Source organism: Castor canadensis, chromosome 17 (assembly GCF_047511655.1).
Source record: "Castor canadensis chromosome 17, mCasCan1.hap1v2, whole genome shotgun sequence".
Lineage (NCBI taxonomy): Eukaryota > Metazoa > Chordata > Mammalia > Rodentia > Castoridae > Castor > Castor canadensis.
In genome coordinates this window covers 17045342-17064496 of record NC_133402.1, presented here as the reverse complement: position 1 = coordinate 17064496, position 19155 = coordinate 17045342, and the positions used below count along the sequence as shown (strand labels likewise).

Sequence of the window (19155 nt, the reverse complement as noted above, 5' to 3'; positions counted from 1 at the left end):
ACCCTATGCCAGCTTGGCTTCCACTCTCAGGAATGTCTCTCAGAGGGCCAACCAGCCCCCAGCTTTGTAAGTGCTATACAGAGTGGATCCATTTTCCTGAGGCCATTAACAGCCCCAGGCACCCAGTGAGGACCTTGACTTCCTGCCGGTCCTCCCTTGTAGGTCTCCTCATGCAGCAGCAGAGAGCCGGCATGGGAGGGTTCATGGGCCATGCGCTGCCAGGCCATACCACTTTCACTAGCAGCTCTCCACCAGCACTGCAGCCCCAATGAATGTTCCCATTGCCTGCTCTAGGCCAGGCGGGGCAGTGGGACCCTTGCAGTGACCGTGAAGTCTAAGTATGGCAGCCCTAACAGCCTGGAGGGTGAGGGGGATGGGGGAGTGTGCGTGGAGACAGTGTGAATTGGCTTCCTCCTTCCAGGAGCCTGACAACACAGCAGTGGACACCTTTAGCTCTTCCCTTCTAAGAGGTTGAGTCAGTTTCTGGTGCTTTGGTAAAATGAGAATTCCAACTTTGCCTCTTAGCAGCTGGGCAATCTGGGAACGAGATGCTAACCCTCTCTGGACCCCAGTCCCTGATAAAATGGAGACAATAGGAGAAACTGCCTTGCAGGATTGCGGTAGAGATTAGGAGAGTGGGGCGCAGATAATCATGACTGATTTCCCGGGAGCGTGCATGCAGATACCGACCTATTCCTAAGCCCACACCAGGTCAGGACCCTCAAATCCTTGCCCCTTCAAGCACCACGGGATGCCCAAGGGTCGACTAGGCCTGGGCCCCAACCGGTTGCGGGCAGCAGCCGCATTTCCGGGCCGGCGGGAGCCGGGAGCAGGGGGAAGGGCAGCTCGGGCCTGCGCTGGCCGCCGTATGACGCGCCCCCTCATTTGCATGCCGCGCGCCGATTGGCCACGGCGGCCGCCAGGACAGGAGGCCGGCCCCCTCCCCCTCCCGCCGCAGCCGCGGCAGCAGCTGGTCTCGGTGTAAACAAGTCGAGGCGGCTGCGAACCCGGGCCGGGGGGGACGGCGCCCACCAGGAGCGCCCCCCACTCCCAGGCCAGGCCACTCCGCGGACCCGGCCCCCGCGCACCCAGGCGAGGTGAGCCAGACCGTCAGCGTTGCGCGTCGCCCCGCGCCCCCGCCCCGCCAGTGACGACTGTCCCCTTCCCCCGGCGCCCGCCCCCCACCCCTGCGCCCCACGTGAGCCCCGGGGTCTCAGGTAAGGCTGCGCGATGCAGGTAAGATCCCCTCGGCGGAGATGAGGCTCAGCGCCCCCAGGTAAGAGCCCCTCCCCTCCTAGATGACCCTCCACCTTCAGTGAGGCCTCCTGCCTTCTCCAGGTGAGGAACCGTCCCCCCAGGTGAACTCCTTGTACCCCCAAGTAGTCCCACCCGCAATCCAAATGAGGTCCAAGGACTAGCCAGTTTATACCTGCCCCCCACCAAACTGGGGACTGACAGCCCATCACTCTGAAGCCCCTTCCTGCAAGCTTCACCTGCCAGGTCAGCAGGGATAAGGCCGGAAGCAGGTGCATGACTCACCTGGAGCTCCTCCTAGCCTCAGTTTCCCCATTGATGCAACCTGAGGCCTCCTCACTGAGTCAAAGCTGAGACGGTTCTGGTCCCTGGCGAGGCTGCTGGCTCTGGGGAAAGGAGAGAGCAGCCAAGTGTGACAGAGAGTCCCAGTGGCTCTGGGTGTGCCTGCATGTGTGTGGCTAGGGGCCCTGACAGCCCACCTACTCCCTCCCTGGCAGGCACTGGGCTCCCTCTGCTCCCCGTGGGCCGCTCCCCGCGTGGGGCCTCTGCCCCTGGCCCCCGCCATGGTGCGGATTTCAAAGCCCAAGACGTTTCAGGCCTATTTGGATGATTGTCATCGGAGGTATAGCTGTGCCCACTGCCGCGCTCACCTGGCCAACCACGACGACCTCATCTCCAAGGTAACTAGGCCACATTTAAGACTAGAATGGGGGCTACAGGGGCTGCTTGGCAGCTCTCCATCAATAGTGCTGACTCTCTTTTCCCCTTTCCACCCTTTAGTCCTTCCAGGGCAGTCAGGGGCGTGCCTACCTCTTCAACTCTGTGTGAGTATTCAGCTTTGTTGTGACTTGTGACCCTTACCATCACGCTAAGACTCCCAGAGTCCCCTGGCTGAAGCAGGAAGCTATGATCACCCCTCTCTTGGAGGCTAAGGACAGATACCATGGATGCAAGATTGAGGGGGGGCTCTGTATTGGCGGGACCCTCCCTGGGACTGCCCCGTGTTCCCACAGGGTGAACGTGGGCTGCGGGCCAGCCGAGGAGCGGGTGTTGCTGACAGGCCTCCATGCTGTCGCTGACATCCACTGTGAGAACTGCAAGACCACTTTGGGCTGGAAATATGTGAGTGAATGATTTCTGACCCCAGGCTAGCCTTTGACAGACCTGACATCACCTTTTCCTCACAGACAGTGATCGATCGAGTAACCTTTCAGAGTGCATAACTTCAACCCTGACCGTGTTCTTTTCCCTTGAATCCTGCAAGGACTTTTCACATTTTCGCCTTAACCCATCCCTTTCCTGAAAGGCACTACCCTCCCTATTTTAGAGGTGAGGTATAAACAGAGTTACCATTTACATGCTTGCTATGTATGCACTCATTCAATCATTACAACAGTCCTGAAGATAGAATCTATGGCATATACTTTATAGAAGACAAGAAGGCCCAGAGATGTTAGGCAACTTGCCCAAGATCACACAGGATTGGGACCATAATCCTAGATGGCTTCTTTGGAATTTTTCCTTTTTTTGTTGTGGTGGTTGTTGGTTGTTGTTGAGACAGAGTTTCACTGTGTAGCCCAAACTGGCCTGGATCTTGCAATCCTCCTGTCTCAGCTTTCTGAGTGCTGAGTGGATTATAGGTGTACACCACCATACCAGTTGTATGTGGTTTTGTTTTTTTTTTTTTTTAAACTGCAAACCCTTGGGCACCAGCTTATTGTCATTCAGAGGTTCAGAGAAGTTGCCCCAGAGCAATGTGGAAGTCGGGTCCACAGCCTTCTGTTTGCATTGCCCTCATTGCTTCTGCTCCTGTCCAGGATCTGATTTCATTATCCTGAATGTCATTTCCTTATCTGGCATTGGAAGATAAAGCCACCACCTGGCACCCAAGGTCATTTAGTCCATCTGATTAGATGTAGCAAACGATGCTCTTGGTAATCTGCAAAGGATTGGGCAAGGCATTGCTTGGAGTGTCTCTGTGAGGTGGATGCCTTAGGCAGAGATGGACAGACAGCCCTGTCCTGAGTTCACCTCTGGCCCTGCTACAGATTTGCTATGTGACTCTGGTCAGGTGGCTTGGCTTCTCTGGACCGCTATAAAATAAAAAAGTGGCCTACAGCAAGGATTTAAAAAATCAAATGCTTGCTAGGCCAAGAAAACACTGTGGATTTGTAAAAGGGGTGGGGAGCTTGCTAGGGCAAACTGGAGCGGGCATGCATTTCTGTGGTTATTTTAAAGTTTATGTGTGATGTGTTTTTGCAATGCTGGGATCTTTCCTAGGGCCTTGAGCATGTGTCGTACCCCTGAGCCACACATACCCTTCACCCCTAAAGTTATTTATCTTAATCTCTGCTGTCCAAACAAAACCACAGGTAGGTTGAAATGGCCCTCAGGCCACCAGTTGCAACCCCTGGACTATGAAATCTTTTAGGTACTTCCATATCCTCTCTGGTGACGCTGTCATTATGTTCTAAAGGTACCCAATGATTCAGAGTTCTCCATACTCCCTGTTAGTGAGAGAAACAGCCCTGCTGTTTACCGGCCATGTCAGTGGGCAGGTTGATTGGCTTCTCTGAGCCACAGTTTACTCATATGTAAAATGGGGCTCCTCCTAGCCACTGCCCAACTTCTATGCCTGTGGTAAAGCTCTTGCTCCAGGATGACGGCCCCTCCCCTCCTTTCAGGAGCAGGCCTTTGAGAGCAGCCAGAAGTACAAAGAGGGGAAGTACATCATTGAACTCAACCACATGATCAAAGACAACGGCTGGGACTGACCTCTGCTCCTGACGCATGTGGCTCCAGCCTGGCCTGGCCGCCAGGGGGCGCCACCACCTCCCCTCGCCTGAAGGGAGCTCTGGACTCGCAGGGCTCCTGCAGAGGAAGGATCCAGCTCTTGTACATATATTTTATTGCATGCACTGTGACCTTGGGGGGAGATCAGAAAGGGGACAACACCCCCGCACCTCCCTGCGATCTGGCTGGCTTGGATCTCGTTTTTAACCCCTTCCTGTCCCGCCTGCCCCATAGATATGGCCTGTGTGCTGCTCTCTTGGCCCCAGTGCACTATTTGTCCTGTGAACGTCTCTTCCCACCGGGTCTGTCTTACCCCATGCGTGTCTGTTCCCCTCGTTCTGTAGCGTTTGTACATAATAAAACAATGAAGTGGAGACAGTCCCAGGCTCACGTGGAATCTGGAAAGGGGACCTCAAATTTAGACTCTTGCCCCTATAGACCTGTTCCGTTTTGAGCCCTAGCAGGGCCTGGCATAGGCACGGCGTTCCAAACTGTTTTCCACTGTGGGTGGCAATAGCCAAGCCTACACTGGCCCACTAGGCCTTGACCTCGGCTGATATGCGGCTTCTTGGCTTTAGTGCTTGGCCGCCGCCTAGGGGCAGTTCCCCTGACAGGCCTCCGTGCAGCCGCACGGCCACTCTCTTTCGGACTACAACTCCCAGCGACCCTAGCGCGACCTGCTTGCGACCTTCGCGTGCGCCTCGGCGCGGGACCCGCTGGGTATTGTAGTTCGTAGGGCTCCTCACGGCGGGACCTTCTAAGCAACCCTGCACAAGACGTCAGAGACTTTTTGAACTGCGCGCGCCCCCTCGACTTTTGAGACTTGATGGAGAGTGGAAGTTTTTCAGAATAGAAACTAGAGGACTTTAGGGTTCAGTCCTCTGTTGCGGACTCCTCTGGTCTCCAGTGTCCCACGGAATCAGCTCTGGCCATGTCCCTCCAGGACCCTGCACTTTCACTCCAGTTACTGTTCTTCCCTGCCAGGCCAGATCTCCAAGTGAAGGGAGGGGGGGGCGGGGCTTACCTGCCACAAAGTCTAGGGCGCCTGGGACTGCCCTAGGCTCGGTCCCAGGATCCAAGCCCCGCCCCCTACCTTATTCCCAGCCGGGGCTCCCCCCGTGGGAACGGGGACCAGCTGGCCGGAAGCGCCAAACTGCGTCCCTGTCCGAGCCCTGGGGATCAATCAGGCCGAGGAGTTAATTATGTAATGAGGGGGCAGGGGGTCGGGGCTAATGAAGCCGCCCAGGAGGGAAGGAGAGAGGGGAGGGTACCCAGGTATCCGGCCCCCTCTTGGACCCCTTCGAGGCCCCAGGGGTCTTCACTCCAGCCCACCTCCAGGGCCCCAAAGAGGGGAGGGGCTGTGATCTCGGGTCTGGAAGGGGCTGAGCTGTGAGCTATAAAGGGGCATCACTCCGCACCCGGGGACTCTAGCAACGTGACTTGAGGCCAGAAGGAACCACAGCATGTACCATCCAAGAGAGTTGTATCCCTCTCTGGGGACTGGCTACCGTCTGGGGCACCCCCAGTCGGGGGCGGACCCCAGTTTCCCGCCTGCCTTGGCAGAGGGCTACCGCTACCCTGGTGAGCGGTGGGACCGGCTCTGGGTAGAGAGCTGGGGGCTGTGTGGCCCTTGGCTGGCTCCTCATTCTTCCCACATCTCCAGATCTGGACACCCCCAAACTGGATTGTTTCCTGTCTGGGATTGAGGCTGCTCCTCGCACCCTGACTGCGCCCCCACCTCTGCCCCTTCTGCCCCCAACCCTGGGCACTGAGCCAGCCCCGCCGGCTGCAGAGGCCCTTCACTCGCTCCCTGGGGTCAGCCTGAGCCTGGAGAACCAGGGGCTGTGGAAGGAGTTCAGCGCTGTGGGCACAGAGATGATCATCACGAAGGCCGGCAGGTGAGGGCCAGGCCAAGAGTTTCGGCTGGGGTCTCAGGAAAGACAAAAGTTCCTGGGGCTGGGCTGGGCTTGGGGGTTTCTCCGGGGCTGGAGTTCTGAGTTCAGAATCTCCTGGGCACGGATGACCCTGGATGGCATCAGGGGTTATTTGGTGGCAAGGGTCAAGGGTCAGTCTGTGGTTGAATTGAGGAGCCAATCTATCAAGGGTCAGTCTGGGCCAGGGGCAGGAAGTCTGTCTGGGTTATAGGTTAGTGTGTGACCTAGATCAGGTATCCGCCTGTGACTGGAATCAGGGTTCCGACTTAACTGGGGTCAAGGGTCAGTCAGTGACCAGCATTAGGGAAATCTGTCCAGGATCCAGGGGTGAGTGTGTGACTTGAGTAGGAAGCAATATGTGACTAGGTCCAGCGAAGCAGTCAGTGTGTAGCAGCAGTAAATCCTCCTCAGGATCAGGGGTGTTTTTTCCTGAAGCGATTTTGTCTAACAGTTGTGGGTCTTGTGCTGGAAAGCAGATGAGGGAACTGAGGTGGAAGGAGCTCCTGAGAAGGTTTCAAGGGAAAAAGCTATTCAGCACTGTTTCTGCCAGTGGAGTTTGAGGGTCTGGTCCTCCAAAGCCTAGGCTCTGTTCCTATCCTGCTGTGGGACTCCAGTCCAGTCCCATGACCTGTTTCCCATCTGTAAAATGGGCTGAGATGCTTTCAAGCCTTTAGATTTTGCCTTCTGGGGTCTGATTCTGCCTCCCTTGAAGTTTTTGTGGCACCCCCTCCTGGTGCAGGGCCCGGCTCCAGGCCTCCCTTCCTGTCCCCTGTGCAGGCGTATGTTCCCTGCTTGCCGAGTGTCGGTCACCGGACTGGACCCGGAGGCCCGATACCTGTTCCTTCTGGATGTGGTTCCAGTGGATGGAGCTCGCTACCGCTGGCAGGGCCGGCGCTGGGAGCCCAGCGGCAAGGCAGAGCCTCGGCTGCCTGACCGCGTCTACATTCACCCTGATTCTCCCGCCACGGGTGCCCACTGGATGCGGCAGCCGGTGTCCTTCCACCGCGTCAAGCTCACCAACAGCACGCTGGATCCCCATGGCCACGTGAGGCCCAGACTGGGATCCCAGGATAGGAGCTGGGGGGATGCTGGGTGGAAGGCTAGGTGGGGTTCAGGGCAGCGAGTTACCCACATTTCTTCCCTCCTAGCTGATCTTGCACTCAATGCACAAGTACCAGCCCCGCATCCATCTGGTGCGGGCTGCCCAGCTCTGCAGCCAGCACTGGGGGGGCGTGGCCTCCTTCCGCTTCCCTGAGACCACCTTCATCTCAGTGACTGCCTACCAGAACCCAAGGGTGAGTGACCCCTGAAGGGGGGTGGCTACATCCCACCCAGGCTGCAGGAGTCTTGACCTCAATGTGTGCCCCCAGATCACACAACTGAAGATTGCAGCCAATCCCTTTGCCAAAGGCTTCCGGGAGAATGGCAGAAACTGCAAGAGGTGGGCACCGCTCGTTCATTCACTCACTCACCCGTCACTATGTGCCAGGAACACAATGCTAAAAAACACCTATTCAGTCACTGATTTTGCAAATACTAAGACTGTCCTGTCCACAGGGAACTGACTGATACACTAGTGGCAAACAAGCTGCTACAAAGTTAAGAATATTCTAAAGATAAAGACCTGGGTGTGGCATGCACAAGGCTCTGGGTTCCATCCCCAACAGGACGAAAAATATAACAGGGGTGCGACTGGGGTGAACTATTAGATAAGAGGTCTAGAGAGACTTCCCTGAGGACCTCTGAATAAGGCATTAAGAAGGGAACATGCCTGCATCTGGGGAAAAGCATGCTAGGGAGTGGCAGGCCCCTGAGGCCTCCAGAGGGCAAGAGTGGAGTGAGGATGCAAGGCAGGCAGGGATGGGAAACCAGATTGGGTTGGACAGTGAAAAACTACTGGGACATCTATTTTGAGTGCAGTCCCTCAGAGCTGACCCCTGCCCTTGGGGAGCTTACAGTCTGTCATAAAGCAAAGGCTCACTGAATGACTGTTGTGGAAGCACAACAGAAATGTCATGAGGAAGGTGGGGAGGCCATCCTTGAGGAAGTTAGGCTGAAACTGACAGAAAGGATGAGCTGGGCAGGTGCAGAGGGGACGGAGGATTCCCAAGAGGCTGCAATGTGGTTAGTGGAGCTGGGGCAGAAGACAGGGGAGGAAGGGACTGCCACAGATTCTAAATGCCGTAGAAAAGTACTGGAAAGCTTCAGTGGTGCCTAAATCCCAGTTCTGTGCCTAGTTGCTTAATTCTCTTGCGTTTGTTTGGTTCCTTCGTCTGTAAAATGGGTATAACACTGGCACCTACCTGAGTCCCTGGGAGGGTGAAATGCCTGGCACTTAGTAAGTACTATTAGTTCCCTCATCATCATCATTACTATTCCCCCAGGGAGCGAGATGCCCGTGTGAAAAGGAAACTTCGGGGCCCAGAGCTAGTAGCCACAGAGGCCTATGGGAGTGGAGGTGAGCATGTCCCAAGGCTGATGGGGCCAGCATTAAGACATTGATCCTCCCTAACTCAACCTGTCCCTCCTGTCTCCCCAGATACACCAGGGGGTCCCTGTGACTCCACACTGGGTGGGGACATTCGTGAGTCAGAACCAGAGCAGGACCCAGTCCCCCGGGAAGCTGCCCCTGCCCCAGCTCCTCCCCGTGGAGGACCCAGTGCCGAAGCCTATGTCCGGCACCCTGCAGCTTTCCATGGTGCCCCTGGCCACCTACCAACCAGGTAAGGGGACAAAGGAACAGGGCTGGGCTGCTCCAGGTGGTGTCCATCTTCCATTCTGACACCTCTCCATTTCAGAAACCCTGGCTTCCCTGAAGCTCCGGACTCTGGGCGTTCAGCTTCCTACTCAGCCTCATTCCTAGAGCTGCAGCCTGGACCAGGGGGCTCAGGATACCCAGGAGCTCCACCCACCTCATCCTTTGCCCCGCACTTCCTCCAAGGGGGCCCCTTTCCCCTCCCATACCCAGGGCCTGGGGGGTTCCTAGATGTGGGCTCCAAACCAATGTACTGACCCATGGAAGGGCCCTGTGCCACCTTCCCTGACCAAGCTCCCTTCCCCCAGCCAGGATTCCCTCAGCCCCCTCCCCCATGCCAAATGGCTGCCTTGGGCCTGCCCCCTCCCCATTTCACACCTTGACTTCGCTCCCACCCCCTTTGGCTTCAAAGCCCAGGGAGGCTGCTGGGAGTCCAGCTGGGGCCAGCTTCCCCTTCCCGGCTCTCACCTTGGTGTGAATGGAGGGATGCTCTGCCTGGCCAAATGGGGCCCACAAGTCCAGCACCCCCACCTCCTGACCCCCCTGGCCAGGCCATACCAGTTTGTTCTCAGAAGAGTATTTTTGTTAATAAAACTCAAAGGACACTTTGGGTTAATGGTGCTGGCCCTGGGAGGGGCTGGGCAAGCCAATGCATGGCAGGGAGACCCAGGCTAGATTCGGAACTGCCACTTTTTCAGCTGTTTGACCTTGTGCAAGTAAATCAACCTGCTCTGGCCTGTTTCCTTTTCAGGAAGCCAGAGGAATCCCTAACATTAGTTGTTTTGAGAATTAAAGGAGTCTATCATGGAACCCACCTGCTACCTGGCTCTGAGGAAGGCTTCAGGGAGCAGTTGCCGGGCGGGGACCTGCCTGAGGCTCTGGGCAACCAGCCTTAGCCTGGACTTCTGGCAGGGTTAGGGGTGAGGAAGACAAGGTCCTGATGCCAGCATCTGCTCCTCCCCAATCAAGTCTGACACAAACCCCCATTTTTCTTCTTTTATTAGAATTTTTTTCTTTTTTTTTCTCAAAACTTTTATCTAAAAACAAAACAAAAAAAAAAAAAGGAAAAAAGAAAAACAAGAAATGACGAAACCTCATGGTTTGAGTGGGGAGAAGGAGAAGGGAGCCTGGGGCCGAGGCTCCCATCTCTCCAGAGAAAGTCCTCACCCTGGGGAGAGCAGAGCTGGGGCAGCCCCTCCACGCCCAGCCTCCGACTGGAGAGAGGGCAGTCACAGTGGTCCAAGGGCCAGAGGGGCTGAGAGGCAGGCCGAAGGTCACAGGAAGTAATCGGCCACAGGCTTCTTAGAGGGGATGCCCCGTGTCTCCTGGGGAGCAGCCTCAAAGATGATGAAATCTTTTTGGAGATGCTCATCTAGCTCCAAGATGGCTGCAACGTTCCCACAGCTAGACATAGGGGCCGCAGTTAGGGGGGGCTGACCTGGATCCCCAACCCCACCCTGACCTCCCGGCCTTGCTAGCTCACCGGTAGCAGTAGTTGGGTGCGGACCACACAGTGAGCACCGTCTCATTGAAGTGCCACTTATAACCTTCCATCACCAGTTGGTGGGCACGGCAGATCATGTCTATGTCATTGGCTGCATTGAACTGGGCCACCACGTCACTGCCAAACAGATAGCCGGCCCCACGGGGGCTCACGCCCCAGCCTGTTGTGTCTGAGGCAAGCAAGGTAAGGCTGGGGAGAGGAGGGTCCAAGGCTCCTCTAGTTACCCACTGCCCTTGGAGGTGACTATCCTGTCCCCTCTCCAACTGACCAGAGGTTTGTGGGGCCTGGACATGTCCCAGTGGCTCTAGGGACAGGACAGCAAATGTCTGAGCAGGTAAGAGCTACGCGGAATGCCTAGTGGCTGGGGCCGCCTCATCATCACAGTGACCGCAACGTACAGTTCAAATGGTGCCCGAGACTCTCAAAAAACCATCCTGAAAGTACAGGGTATGAATAAGGACTATCCCAAACTGCAGGGTACGGTCATCTATGCCACATCAGGGCCACCTGGGAGTGGAAGAGATAGAAGGGAGGCTGGGCTTGGCCCAGCACCCGAGAGCCCTGACTTTAAATCTCAGCTCTGTTCCCTGCTAGAAAGGAACCCCACAAAATGAGGGATCCCTCAGAAAATGACCATTCTGAGTGTCTTTCCTCCAAAGAAGCTGTCAGGTTCTGAAGCCCCTTTTCATTTAGGGGAGCCACTGAGTTCACCCTGACCAGCCCTCAGCTGACACGCTAGCCCCCCATGTTGTCTGCTCCTTGTGGAGGGTTCACCCAGTGTGGAGATGAAATCAGCATGGTCCTACCCTGTCCTGTACTTCTTCAGACTCCCTAGCCTGAATGACCTTTCAATCACTTGCTTTAATCAGCCTTGTCAAGCTAAGGGTGAATATGCCTGGCCCCAGGCATGCACCTACCCACTCTCACCTTCAGGGTCAGACCATAGGAGGTCACACATGGGCCCATCATGGGGCACCTCTTGCTTTCGGTCAATCGTCCGGATCTGGTCCAAGGTCTGGATGGAAGGGGAAAGGCCCCCATGCACGCAGAAGATCTAGAGGGGAAAGCAAGATCAGAAGGAAGGGAGGCAATGCCCAGAGTCCCCCCACCCCATCCCACTGCTCCACCCCAGAGGGAGCCCCAGGACAGCCTACCTTGCCATCAATGATGGCCGACAGGCTGAGGTAGTCAAAGATCTCAGTGCAGTAGCGCCACACAGTCACTGAGCCATATTTGCGCAGGCACTCGTCATAGAAGCCGTAGACTTGGGTGATCTGGCGGCTCTCGTGGTTGCCCCGGATCAGGGTGATACGGTCAGGATAGCGGACCTGGGGATGGCATGAAGCCAGGGCTGGGCCTAGACTGCCTCTCTACCTATGCTCTCCCCAGTCTCCACATCAGTCAGTCTCACCATTTCACCACCGTCCTGGCCCAGAATTGTGCCATCTCTTGTGTGAATCCTGGTACACCACTGCCTCACAGTCTCCCTGCCAGTGCCTCCTCCATAGGACACAAACACACCCCCGGCCCTCCAACTACAACCTAACGGCTCCTCTTTTACTTATACCCCCAACCCAAGTCCTTAGCAAGACCCAAGGCCCTCTGGCCCCTACTGCCTCTCAATGGATCCTGTGGTTCTACTCCAGGCTGCCACCTCCTGACCATAGAATCTCTATTCCTATCCTCATCCTGCCAGTCTCTTCTCAGGGCTAGTACAATGAACCAACTTGAGGTGATTGTCTTTGACCAGCCTCACTAAAAAGAAGTCCCACCGTCAGAAGTAGGGAGCTGGGGGTGGGGAGGATGGGATATAGGATTGCCTAGGTGACCCAGGCAAGGACTCCAGACCCAGGCATTCTCACCTTGAGTGCCAGGAGCAGGAGGAAGGTTTCAACGCTGTAGAAACCACGGTCCACAAAGTCCCCCATGAAGAGGTAGTTGGTCTCAGGGACATCGCCACCCACCTAGGGGAAGGAGATGGTTCTGCTTGGCCCTAAACCGCCCCTCCCACTGCGGCAGCACAGATCTTATCCAGCTGAGGCCCTTCTTTCACACAGGGCCCATCAACCACCAGCCTGCATGCGCCAAAATAAGGGCCCTACACTCAGCAAGTGGATATCTCAGTCACCCCCAGGGTCCATCCACACCCACTGCTTCCCAACTCACTCTGAACAGCTCCTTGAGGTCATAGAATTGTCCATGGATGTCACCACACACCTGGGAAGTAAGAAGGTGGGCTGAACTCAGAGTTGACCAAAGGACAGTCCCTTTATCCTCAGGGATTATCCCTCAAAACAACCACTGCTTTCGAAAGCCTCATCTCTTGCTACCCTGCTTGTCTCAGGACCAAAAGTCCACCCTCTGGCCCCAAGTTAGCTGGCATCACCATCACCCACCACCACACAGCGAGTGCCAGCTGCTCCAAGCAATATTTCCATTGAGACTGACTGTTCTGGGGATTTGGCTCCTCTCTCCCTAACTCCGCAGATGCTTACAACATAAAGTTACTAACATGGGGCCACAGAAACATGCAACTAGAATCACTTACCAAATTAATAAGAGTTCTTCTGCCCTGACCAAGAGTATCCCTATCCCTTAAATCAAACTTCCCATACCACCCCTCATCCACACTAGAAAGTACTCTACCACTGAGTTACACCCCAGACCCATCGCTTCTTACAGCAAGGCTCCCTTAAAAACACAGGGACAAACACATGGGGCTTTCTGAGCTCCCAGGAACGAGAAGTGGAATTATGAAGCCATTACAGGGAACATTTATGTGCCTAAGGGACCAAGCCACGCCCTGCAGGGACAGAGGGTACTCACTGTGACTGGAGAGTCTACTCTCTGAACGTTGCTCTCCTCTACCAAGATCTCTCTGGAGACAGAATAAGACAAGGGTTACCCCAGCCAGAACACCCCTGCTGAGTTGTGGTTTTTTTTTTTGGTGGGGGGAAGAGAGGACATGAGGTAGTCCTTGAACCTCCAGGGAACAGGAATGAAGTGTGCAATTTCCCCAGGATCTGCTGGCCACGGCCCTCCACTACCCAACACCCTCATACAGCTCTCTTCCACCAACGGGACAAAATCCAAGTTCCTGGCTCAAGTTCAAGGCCTTCCAAACAGGTTATAGCTTTTCCAGACTTGACACCCTGTTGTTCTTCTCACAAATCCAGCACACACTCCTGAAAAGTGGTCTCATACTCTCCCCAACAGAGACCCTGTTTTCTTAAAGTGCTCCTTGACTTCCTTTGGCCAAGCTGTGCCATCCCTCTCTACCAATCACTGGGCCCTTCTCTCAGACTGCCCAAAGACAGTGGTGTGGGTCCAGGACAGGCCATCCACCACATGCACCTTCAAAGGGCCAACTATACCTATATTCCCAGCATGTGTAGACAGTGAGGACTTTATTCTGGATTTCCTTTGTGGTGCAGTCTACTTCTGCTGGAGTGAGTATGAGATAAAAGTCACTGCTGATTATAGACAACAGTGTGAGCAGTGCTGCATTTCCAAATTGTACCCAGATACTAAGAGCACAGTGGCCTGAATAGCATGCCGGGACTATATGGAGACTTCTGCATGGACGTACACCACTGAAAGGTGGGTCCCCAAGTGACTCCCAGGGCAAGGGCAGGTGAAGAAGCATGGGAAGCTGCTGGCGTGGCCACAGTCACACATGCAGGGTTTGAACCAGGACCCAGCTCCAGGGTTTGACTCTTAACATCAAGCTATTTTGCCAGGGGAGGGTCCCAATCCCTGTCTAGTCCTCATACTTTCTGCCAGTCTCTTTATTCCCACTAAGCGGGGAGTCTTCTGGGCTCAGGGAACTGCAGGATTCAGTGATGTCCCTAGAGGCACTCTCTGTGACAAAGGAGCAAAGGAGGTGCACATCAGCTCTCTGGGAGCAAGAGGAGGCTCTGGCAGTGGTCCAAGAGGCCAAAACAATGCCTGGGTTCTCCCACCTGCACTTCACATCAACTGTGTACAATGATTTTCCCAACCAACTGGGGAGGCTCTTTTTATCCCCATCTGACAGACAAAGAAATCAAGAGTTGGAGAAAAGTGGCAGGATCAAGGTCGTGAAGATAGAGAGTGACTGAATTAAAACTTCCTGAGCTCAACTTCCTGACAATTTAAGCCAGACTCTTCCACGGACCCCAAGTTGAAACCCTGTACACATAGGGCCTTTCCTCTTTACAAACCCAACTCAGTGCTAGCAAGGCCCCAGCATAGACTGAGAACAAAGTCCAGGTTCAAACCCCAGATATGTCTCTTGCCACACAACACCAGCCCTGTGGTGACCTGCAACTGCTCACCTTTACTTCCACAACTAACATACTTACAGTAGTGCCCATGATGAGCCTCATGATCAGTTCAAAAACTTGGAGCAATCAAATGACTAGACCAGGGTCATATTGATAATGGTGCCAGAGCTGAGATTCATACTAGACATGGGATTCAAAAGTTCACTCTTGGCTTGAGGCATGGTTCATGTGGCATAGAGTGCCTGCTTAGCAAGCATGAAGTCCTGAGTTCAAATCCCAGTGCGCCTTCCAAAAGAAAAGCTCTTTTCCTTCCACCCCTGCCCCGGAACTGGGATTTGAACTCAGGACCTACACTTCAGCCACTCCACCACCCTTTTCTGTGATGGATTTTTTTTGAGATAGGGTCTCTCAAACTATTTGCCAAGGCTGGCTTTGAACCTCAATCCTCCTGATCTCTGCCTCCTGAGTAGCTATGATTACATGTGTGAGTCACCAGCGCCTGGCATGCTCACTCTTAACTCTTAGTAGCAATTTTAGCTCAGGCCTCATGGTTCCCAGTTTGATTTTGTCTCTGTACTTTCTGAGCAAGCTGAAGCTCTTGACACTACGAGCCTCAGCCAGTCTCTCTGATGGGTCCCCAGAAGGCGACAGCCAAGTGCTACAGTTAGTCCTCCTTCAGGCTGACCCTGGAACAATAGCGGCCAGCTCAGGCCTCAACCTAGTACTTCTTAGGTCCACCTGCACCTCAGTGGGGCAAGACCCTCCCCTGTCAGTTCCCAATAGCTCCCTACTGACTCTCACATGCCACATGAAAACCTAAATACCTCTACCTGGCTATCAATGACCATGGAGCACAGTCAAAGATGCAGATCCAAAACTGACTTCCTCTCCAACTAGTCGTGTGACACTGGGCAAGACATTATCTACTCTGAGGCTCAGTATGGCCTTCTGTGAAAGGGGGAAAACTTGCTCTTGTCCTGCCTGCTCCATGGGGCTGTTGCAAGGAATAATGGAGACTGCACATATAACTTCTGCTACCCTGGATACTCCAGCATGTTATCCCAACACTACCTATCATTTCCTCCGCAATGATGCAAGCCTGGTGAGGAAGATTAGACTTACCAGGCAAAGAATCGTGCCAGTCAGCAAATGGCTTAAGTTCCTTAAAAGGCCAATCAGGGCTGAGGGAGAGGGTACAACTAAAAATACCAGAGCTGGTCTGGTCACGGAGATTTTTTTTGAGCTGGCAAAACAGAAGAGCTCCAACCAAACATTTTAAAGGAGCCAAGCCTGTTCATCAAACCCACACAGGCCGTTTGGCCACAGGGCCTGTGAGTGTGTGTGGGGCAGAGCCAACCAAACAGCCCAAGGGCACAGATTCAGAACCCAGTTCTACTTCCTCACTGAGTAACTTGAGTCAAGTCACTTGGCCTCGAGTCTGGCTTCCTGTTCTGTAAAACCAAGCAAAATCCAACCTCACAGGATGGGGGGTGGGGGAAGAGATGGAGGTTAAGTTTTTTCCCAGTACAGGTCCTGGCTACTAGTTGGTCGACTGTTCAATAAATGGGTCAATTCTCCACCTCTTCTATAATTCTTCAGCTTTGTGGAAGCAACAAACAGTTGCTCAGAGGCAGGGAATTAGCCTTCTTGATTGCTGCCTGTGTATCAGGTCTCCACTGCCATTCTATCCTCTTCCTCTGGGTTGTACCCCCATCAGCTGGTGAGATTATCTCCATCCTACAAGGCCCTCCTTCACTTATAAGATTCTCTGATAACTTCAGCCCATCACTGCCTTCCCCTACAGTAACACCACCACCACCTCCTGACTGTGGGCACTCACATGGTAACAAAACACTGCCAAGTTCACCTCAAGCACCAACTCACTGGATAAATCTGAACAACTACATCATTAAGCATGATTATCTCCACTCTCACAAATATGCTGAGTTCCAGACACCTCAAGATCACCACAGTTAGTTAGCGACAGAGCTCAGGTTCAAACTTAAGAGTCATCACATTCTAAAACCTGGACCCTTACCTACTATGTCCTTCTTCCCACAGAACTCTGAGTTGGGTCTTCCTCCAATATCAGGCTTAATTGCTACAATTTCTAAGGCCACATGATAACAAGAGAGTGATTCAACGCCACTTTTTTCCATTAGGAACTGGAAAGGTCAGGACAAGGAGAACTGGCTTCACACTCCTTCCTTCCTTCCTTGCTGGTAATTTTGAACAGTGAGAGGCCTCACTTTTAAAATGGGGACAAACCACCTCCTCTTTAAAGGATGCTGTTGGGATTATGGGAATATTAAAAACCACAGGGTCGTTTGCTTTCCTGCCTTAACTTTCTTGCTGACACAATCCTTTAATCACCTCCTTATAGGTCAGGCTGCTGCTCCCAAAACCCTTCTCTGTTCGCCCCCAACACAGGGGCTCATTTCCGAGTTTCTTAAGGACTTTCTGCAACTCTCTCTTACTCCTCTGGAAACGCAACATCTAATACTTAAGTGTCTTAAGCTACGTCCGTCTCCCCCAGGCAGACGAGTTATTCCTCGTCTGGTGGCTCTATTCTGCTGCTTTCTGGGAGAAGCTTCCAAGATGGGGCAAACCCAAACTTCTCCGTTGGGTTTGTCCCGGGTCGGAATCCGGGGCACAGTAGGCTCACCTGGCCTTAGCGCACAGGGCCTTGACTTCACTCTCCTTGATGAGCTCGCAGCGCCGCAACTGCTCGATCTGCCGGTCCAGGTCGCTGATCTCCGCCATGGCCCACTCCCCCGGCGCGGGTCAGAGTCGGGGCCTCCGCCCCCTCCGCACCGCACAGGGGTCTCCTGGGAAAAGCGAAGACGAGCGCGCGGGTCAGAGTGTAGGTGCGGGGGGCTGGGGGGGCGACTCGATTCTGGGGCTGGCCTGGAGCCCCCCCACCCCGGCCTCCCCTCACATCGGCCCGGGGACCCCCAGTGTCCCACCGCCCTGGCCGCACCGCCCCCGCCCCCCCTCGCTAACTCCCGTCGAACCCCGCGGTCCCGCGCTAAGGACGGTGGCCTAGAGGAGCCTCCGACTATTACCGCCGCTGCGACCTCGGCTCGGGCTCTCGGGCTCCTTGCCTTCCTCCTTCCCTCCGCTTTGGGCCGCCGCCACCGCCGCTTCTACTTCCGGCCCCGCCGCGGAAACTAAGAGAGGCCAGTTCCGCCGCGCGCCGGATGTGGCGTCATACACACGCCTCCCGCCCTCGCCGCGCCCTTCTCGTCGCTTTCAGGGCTGGGAATCGTGGAGCGCCAGGGACCGGAAGTTGGCTGCGACCGGGCTCTGCTGGGGCTAAGGGACCCAGACCTGTTCCTGCTGCTTCAGTTAGGGACACCCGTGGGCTGAGCTCCGGTAGGCTTGCCTCGTCCCACTACACGCTGCCGTTTGCCTGGTTTAGTAGTCCGCCTCCCTCACTATAGTTCCGAGGGGTGACACTGATGTACTCAGCCTTGCAGCGCCATCGCCTAGAAGGCCTGGCACAGTAAACAGTGGGTGAAGAAATCCCAGCCTAAATCTCTTCCCATTGCCCCAGAGAAATCTTTACCATGAAGGAGCTCCGAAATTAGGGACAAAAGGAACCCACTTAGGTCCTGCGTGGTGGGACGCGCCTACAATCCCAGCACGTGGGAGGGTAGGGCAGGAGGATCCAGACTTTAAGACCAACCTGGGCTACATAGTGTGACTGCGTTAAAAAAAAAAAAGAGGTTCCACCGGGCACCAGTGGCTCATATCTGTAATCTTAGCTACTCGAGGCAGAGATCAGGAGGATAGCAGTTCAAAGCCTGCCTGGGCAAATAGTTTGCTAGATTCTATCTCAAAAAAAACCATCACAAAAAAGAGCTGGTAATCTCCGTTTTTGTCGTGTAGTGGTTATTACATTCGCCTAACAAGAAAGGATTGGAGGAGTGGCTTCAAGGTGTAGGCCCCAAGTTGAAACCCCAGTACGGCAAAAACAAAACAAAACAAAACAAACCCAGAGATCCCTTTCCCACACCATGCCTGTGCCTATCAGCCTGGCCCTTGGTTCCAAAATGATTCCCCCAGTACCCTTCAGTTGCTTTCTATTTGCTAATTTTTTTTTTTTTTCATAAGAGGAAACTGACTCAGAGAGGCTTAGTAACTTGGTTGCATGACCAAAATTTTCTATTTGAACCAAGGTTGAGATTTGAACCCTTCAGGAAAATTGTGTTTTCAGTTCTACTTGTCTCTGACTTCCCTTTGTGGATCTCAGATTGTCATAATTTGCCAACACTCCCCAAACAGGCATTTAAAATCCTCTGTTTCCCTAGTCTCTTGAAGCAGGCAGAGAAAGTTACTGCTCTTTAAATCATCTCTCCAGACTCTGCACATCATATTCCGTTTTGGAAATGTCTTTTCTGCCATCTTGTTCTCCCCGGCCCCCTAATGGGAATTGAACCCAAGACCTGTGTGCTAGGCTAGTGCTTTTCCACTTCAGCCTCTTTTTGCCATCTTCTGCTGACCTTTAGTTTTATTTTAGATTTTTTCCCAGAGTTGGGATGCTAGGAATGGGTTTGGGGTTTTGGCAATGCCTCGTGAATGCTAGGCAAGCACTCCTGCACTGAGCTACACACTCAGGTTTGTTTTACGGTATTGGGATTTGAACTC

The 19155-nt window shown here is 54.2% G+C and overlaps 3 protein-coding genes across 4 annotated transcripts; 2 read left to right on the top strand and 1 right to left on the bottom strand.

Moving 5' to 3' along the window:
• The first annotated feature begins 938 nt into the window (after positions 1–938).
• Ypel3 (yippee like 3) lies at positions 939–4421 on the top strand. Its single transcript, XM_020158980.2, has 5 exons — positions 939–1097; positions 1752–1934; positions 2035–2078; positions 2268–2376; positions 3939–4421. The coding sequence occupies exons 2-5, from the start codon at positions 1818–1820 to the stop codon at positions 4026–4028; spliced, it is 360 nt and encodes a 119-aa protein (XP_020014569.1). The 5' UTR covers positions 939–1097; positions 1752–1817; the 3' UTR covers positions 4029–4421.
• A 131-nt stretch (positions 4422–4552) lies between these two features.
• On the top strand, positions 4553–9144 carry Tbx6 (T-box transcription factor 6). Its single transcript, XM_020158994.2, has 8 exons — positions 4553–5628; positions 5711–5945; positions 6759–7026; positions 7130–7276; positions 7352–7422; positions 8366–8439; positions 8521–8704; positions 8780–9144. Exons 1-8 carry the CDS (start codon positions 5511–5513, stop codon positions 8991–8993), a joined length of 1311 nt encoding a protein of 436 aa, XP_020014583.1. The 5' UTR covers positions 4553–5510; the 3' UTR covers positions 8994–9144.
• A 574-nt stretch (positions 9145–9718) lies between these two features.
• Positions 9719–17695, bottom strand: Ppp4c (protein phosphatase 4 catalytic subunit). Of its 2 annotated transcripts, none has more exons than XM_020158957.2 (9): positions 17571–17695; positions 17171–17333; positions 13067–13118; positions 12407–12457; positions 12103–12204; positions 11395–11568; positions 11168–11294; positions 10220–10409; positions 9719–10140 (listed from the first exon to the last, which is right to left on the bottom strand). In XM_020158957.2, exons 2-9 carry the CDS (start codon positions 17266–17268, stop codon positions 10011–10013), a joined length of 924 nt encoding a protein of 307 aa, XP_020014546.1. In that variant the 5' UTR covers positions 17269–17333; positions 17571–17695; the 3' UTR covers positions 9719–10010. The 2 variants fall into 2 exon arrangements, with proteins under 2 accessions (XP_020014546.1, XP_020014557.1); XM_020158968.2 differs by having other exon boundaries at positions 17520–17658.
• Between the last annotated feature and the right edge of the window lie 1460 nt (positions 17696–19155).

Bases quoted from the DNA above. Each gene is read 5' to 3' on its own strand.
- Ypel3 (XM_020158980.2), top strand. From the start codon at position 1,818: ATGGTGCGGATTTCAAAGCCCAAGACGTTTCAGGCCTATTTGGATGAT. The intron at 2,079-2,267 runs GTGAGTATTCAG...GTGTTCCCACAG, and splicing joins GCCTACCTCTTCAACTCTGT to GGTGAACGTGGGCTGCGGGC. The intron at 2,377-3,938 runs GTGAGTGAATGA...CCCTCCTTTCAG, and splicing joins CCACTTTGGGCTGGAAATAT to GAGCAGGCCTTTGAGAGCAG.
- Tbx6 (XM_020158994.2), top strand. From the start codon at position 5,511: ATGTACCATCCAAGAGAGTTGTATCCCTCTCTGGGGACTGGCTACCGT. The intron at 5,946-6,758 runs GTGAGGGCCAGG...TCCCCTGTGCAG, and splicing joins ATCATCACGAAGGCCGGCAG to GCGTATGTTCCCTGCTTGCC. The intron at 8,440-8,520 runs GTGAGCATGTCC...CTGTCTCCCCAG, and splicing joins AGAGGCCTATGGGAGTGGAG to ATACACCAGGGGGTCCCTGT.
- Ppp4c (XM_020158957.2), bottom strand. From the start codon at position 17,268: ATGGCGGAGATCAGCGACCTGGACCGGCAGATCGAGCAGTTGCGGCGC. The intron at 12,458-13,066 runs GTGAGTACCCTC...CTTACTTCCCAG, and splicing joins GAGTAGACTCTCCAGTCACA to GTGTGTGGTGACATCCATGG. The intron at 10,141-10,219 runs GTGAGCTAGCAA...CCCTATGTCTAG, and splicing joins GCACCCAACTACTGCTACCG to CTGTGGGAACGTTGCAGCCA.